The sequence below is a fragment of the Trypanosoma cruzi genome, genomic scaffold (genome assembly GCF_000209065.1).
Source record: "Trypanosoma cruzi strain CL Brener 1047053517029 genomic scaffold, whole genome shotgun sequence".
Classification (NCBI taxonomy): domain Eukaryota; phylum Euglenozoa; class Kinetoplastea; order Trypanosomatida; family Trypanosomatidae; genus Trypanosoma; species Trypanosoma cruzi.
In genome coordinates, this window is record NW_001849552.1 from 310,996 (window position 1) to 314,774 (window position 3,779).

Genomic DNA, 3,779 nt, shown 5'->3' on the forward strand with positions numbered 1-3,779 from the left:
CCTGCTCACGAATACTGTTGTTCATATGAACACACTATTTCACGCAAACGAGGTGCGGCGTTCTCGATTTACATGCGAGTTGCAGAGGCGGCTGCTATTTTGACTACGAGGGCACTGAGTGTTTTTTGTTTTGTAAACATTCATTATTATATATATATATATATTTTAATTCTTCGGTGTCTTTGTGTTGGGTTTGATTGTGTGTCTGCGCGTGTGGTACATGTGGCGATGAGGACGGAGGGAGACGCGGGCATTGACGGCGTGTGCGAGAAGTTCGACTGGGCGTCCTCTTTTTTGATGTGATATTCACCATTCCCTTTTGCTTTTAATGTTCTTTTTTTCTTTTTTTTTTTCTACCGTCATCATCGTTATTTTTTCATTTGTGTTTTTGTGGCTGTCTTGTTTTCTGAGCTTCTTTGTATTTCTGGTGCGTGCGCTTCCAAGAAGCGGCGATGGAACTCCTTTCGTGGAAGAGGTACGACGACAAGTACAAGCTCTCCCAAATCCTTACGGAAGCTGCACGCTCCTGCGTCGATGCGCACACGGCGCGGCCAGAGGAGTATCTTGCCGCGTACTTTACCGAAAAGTGCTCGGGCGATGAGATACGAGGCATCGTCACACGCGCCGTGTATCTTCCCAGTGGGACAGTTGTGCTTCGACTGACGCTGCAGCTCTTGAATGGGATGGAGACGGAGTCCGCGGCGTTTGTGCAGCCCTCACACGGCGAGTACGACGCGGGTGCGGATGAAACCACCGACCCCACCACTTACACCACGGAGGCACTTCAAAAGAGTTATTTTCCTCGTCTCCTTCAGTTTGGTGCACGTGACCAAAAGGGATTTGACACGACGCTTCGCCAAATTTCTTCTTCTGCCGAGGCGGTCGACGTTGGGGTGAGTGTGATGTACGGCTTGAGTACTGTGGTGGCATCCGCAGCTGCTCGGTGTTCCTCCATTCCATTGTTTATGTATTTACGACAGCTTTTTCCATCATTGGGTGGGGACGAGGCTTTTACTATGCCTCAGCTGTGCATAAGTTTTTTTGGCCCTGGAAACCCATCGACGGCCCGGCTGGCACTGAAGGATGTTCTTCTTATCCCAGCCATGCCTGAGGGCTCCATTCCGAATGAGATTATTCAAAAGATTTTTGCCGCGTTTCATCATTTTTGCCGGGCGCATAACACAATGATGCGTTCTGACGGTTCTCTTGCATACGACGACTTTGAGAACGTGACGGATGCTTTGGGTTTGGCCGAGGAGGCGGTACGTGCGGTGGGTCTCACCCCCGTGAAAGATATTTGCATCGGCTTGAGGTTTGCCGCTGCGGTTGCTTCCCCGTCTTTGGCAGCGACAGCAGTGCCGAGTGCGGCCGCTTGGAAAGAAAGTAAGGATACGACAGAAGTGATGTATGCACTTTTCCCAGGTGATGCGGATGTTTCAGGGGCGCAGGTATCCGAGTACCTGCGAGAACAGCTGCAAAATTGCACGGACTTTGTGGTTTACGTGGAGGACACGCACTGCGACAGGGATACCTTTGGCCTGCAACGTCTGCAGGCGCATTTGGGTGATTTACTTCACGTCTCCGGCCGTGATATTTATGCTCGAAGTCAGTACAAAAAAGTGGAGCATGGGATTCGCGGTCTATGGACGTCGAACTTTGTTCTGGATCCGGGCGCTATAGGGACGTTGTCCGACGTGCATGAGATTGTGCGGCGTGTAAAGGAATTTGAAGGGCGTTGCGTGAGTTTTGTGGCGCCGGAGTTAGTAGGAAATGCAGCCACGATGGCGCATCTTTCGGTTGCCATGGAGGCTCGATTCCTCTGCATGGGTGGACTATTGAGCACTCCACAGTGTGAGGTGTTGTCGCATCTCATCTCTATTCAATCCGAGTTGCTGCACTCAAGGGCTCTTTCTCGCGAGGCGCCAAAGATTGCCCGCATGGAGTTACCGAAGCCTCCAACGGATGTTGTGCCGGAGATCAAGCGCAGGATGGACAAGAAGAAGCGGAAGAAGTGAAAATGCACCGTCCATTTCTCTTTCCGCACTCATTGATCTGGCGCAGTAAGGGGATGTAAATAGCCTGGCCTTGGCGAATAGAAGTTGTGGGGTGCTGCAGTTTCTTTTTGATGCATCACGGCCGTTGCCTGCGCGTTTCTTTTTTTTTCCTGTTCTCTGTTGTGTCTGCTGACCCACGAGGCCTTCTTTTGATGCATGCTTTTCTTTATTATTACTCTTTTTTTTTTTTCTTGTGTATTTTGAACTGACGTTTGTTCTTCACAGATCGCACTGCTGAATTTCAGCCGTTATTTTTTTCATCCATCCATCAACGGGGAGTGAAGAGCCAACAGCAATAAAAAAAATGCTTCGACGCACGATGACGGCGCTGCGTGTCAGCCCCTACTCCATATTTCTGCAGGAATTGGCGAGGAAAAGAGAGCTGTCGGGGCTGCCATTGAAGGATTGCTCAGCTATCGGCTCCCGTATGTACCGCGCCCTCCCTCCCGAGAAGTTGAGTGCACTGAAGGCGCGTGCCGTAAAGAAGAGGTACCCCGCTCTCGATTCCTTTAATCGCTTTCAGCGGCAGCAGGCTTTTCGCTTCACGCACCTCAGCAATCCGCAGCGCCAACGCGTCATTGGGAGGATGTGGCGTGAACTGAAGCAAAAGAAGATGCAGGCGAAGAAACTGAAGCAAAAGAGACTGGCGGCTGCCAAACGTAAGGCGGCCTTGAAACGTAAAGCAATTTTGAAACTTAAGGCAGCTCTCAAACGTAAGGCAGCTTTGAAACGCAAGGCAGCTTTGAAACGTAAGGCAGCTTTGAAACGTAAGGCAGCTTTGAAACGTAAGGCAGCTTTGAAACGTAAGGCGGCCTTGAAAAGTAAGACGGCCCCAAAGCGCAAGGCGGCTTTGAAGCACAAGACAACTCCGAAGCGCAAGGCATCAATGAAGGGCAAGACAGGGGCGAAGGGATACAAGAAACAATGAAAGGCGTAACTGGGACGCCGCCAATGATTAGAAAAGCGCAAAGAAGGAGGCAAAGGGAGAACTGGGGTGATGCGAATGGAGAAGGTGGTGCTGCCTTCTTGTCGTCCGGGGCGCGCTGCCTGGCATCAATTTACCCATATTGACATGTATCTTATGCTTCCATCCTTTTTTTTTTTTTTACTGTTGTGTTTCGTTTTTTTTTTTTTTTTTTTTCCCCATTTGCCTTTTGCGATGCACGCACGTGGAAAATTGCTCATGGGCAAGAGGGCATTCCGTATGATTCCCACGTGTTGTTGTTATGCCATTTTGACCCCTCCGTCTCCTTTTTGTTTTGGCTCCGCTTCTCGTTTCGTCACGAATGGGCCTTCAGTTCGTCTGTCACACACGTATGCACGTTCTGTGCGGCTGACGGAGTAGAAGAGGGTATGAGGTCGAGCGAAGAGGCACGCAAGAAAGAAAAAAAGAAAAGAAGAAATAAATAGATCATAATTGAAAGGGCAGAAGGAATGGAATGGAATGGAATGGTGGGTGTCTTGGCATGGACGGCGACGATAGAGTCGGGAGGTATACGGGGTGTGTGTGGGAGAAAGGAGAGAAATTATTTTGACAGCTAAGCCCGTATTTAAGAACAAATATTTTTTTTCTTTTTTTTTTTTTTTGGTTTGAGGTTTGTGGTATACACACGTACACACAAAGAGGCCTACGCATAGAGAATTCCCGCAGGTGTGGGGCTTTTGTTTCCTCCTTTTTTTTTTTTTTTTTTTTTTTTTCCTCCTTCCGGGGTATTATGACGTAAC

General features: G+C 49.2%; 2 protein-coding genes across 2 annotated transcripts, besides 7 other annotated features; both read left to right on the forward strand.

The window, feature by feature from the left end:
* Window positions 1–3,779: a sequence feature (heterozygous, non-Esmeraldo-like haplotype).
* Window positions 143–171: a sequence feature (AT_rich).
* On the forward strand, window positions 453–2,015 carry Tc00.1047053511029.10 (enolase, putative; the record flags this gene model as incomplete). Its single annotated transcript, XM_798032.1, has 1 exon — window positions 453–2,015. The coding sequence occupies one exon, from the start codon at window positions 453–455 to the stop codon at window positions 2,013–2,015; it is 1,563 nt and encodes a 520-aa protein (XP_803125.1).
* Tc00.1047053511029.20 (kinetoplast DNA-associated protein, putative) lies at window positions 2,359–2,982 on the forward strand (the record flags this gene model as incomplete). The annotated part of the gene is made up of 1 exon (XM_798033.1): window positions 2,359–2,982. The coding sequence occupies one exon, from the start codon at window positions 2,359–2,361 to the stop codon at window positions 2,980–2,982; it is 624 nt and encodes a 207-aa protein (XP_803126.1).
* Window positions 3,148–3,195: a microsatellite.
* Window positions 3,432–3,461: a microsatellite.
* Window positions 3,486–3,507: a microsatellite.
* Window positions 3,618–3,641: a microsatellite.
* Window positions 3,728–3,752: a microsatellite.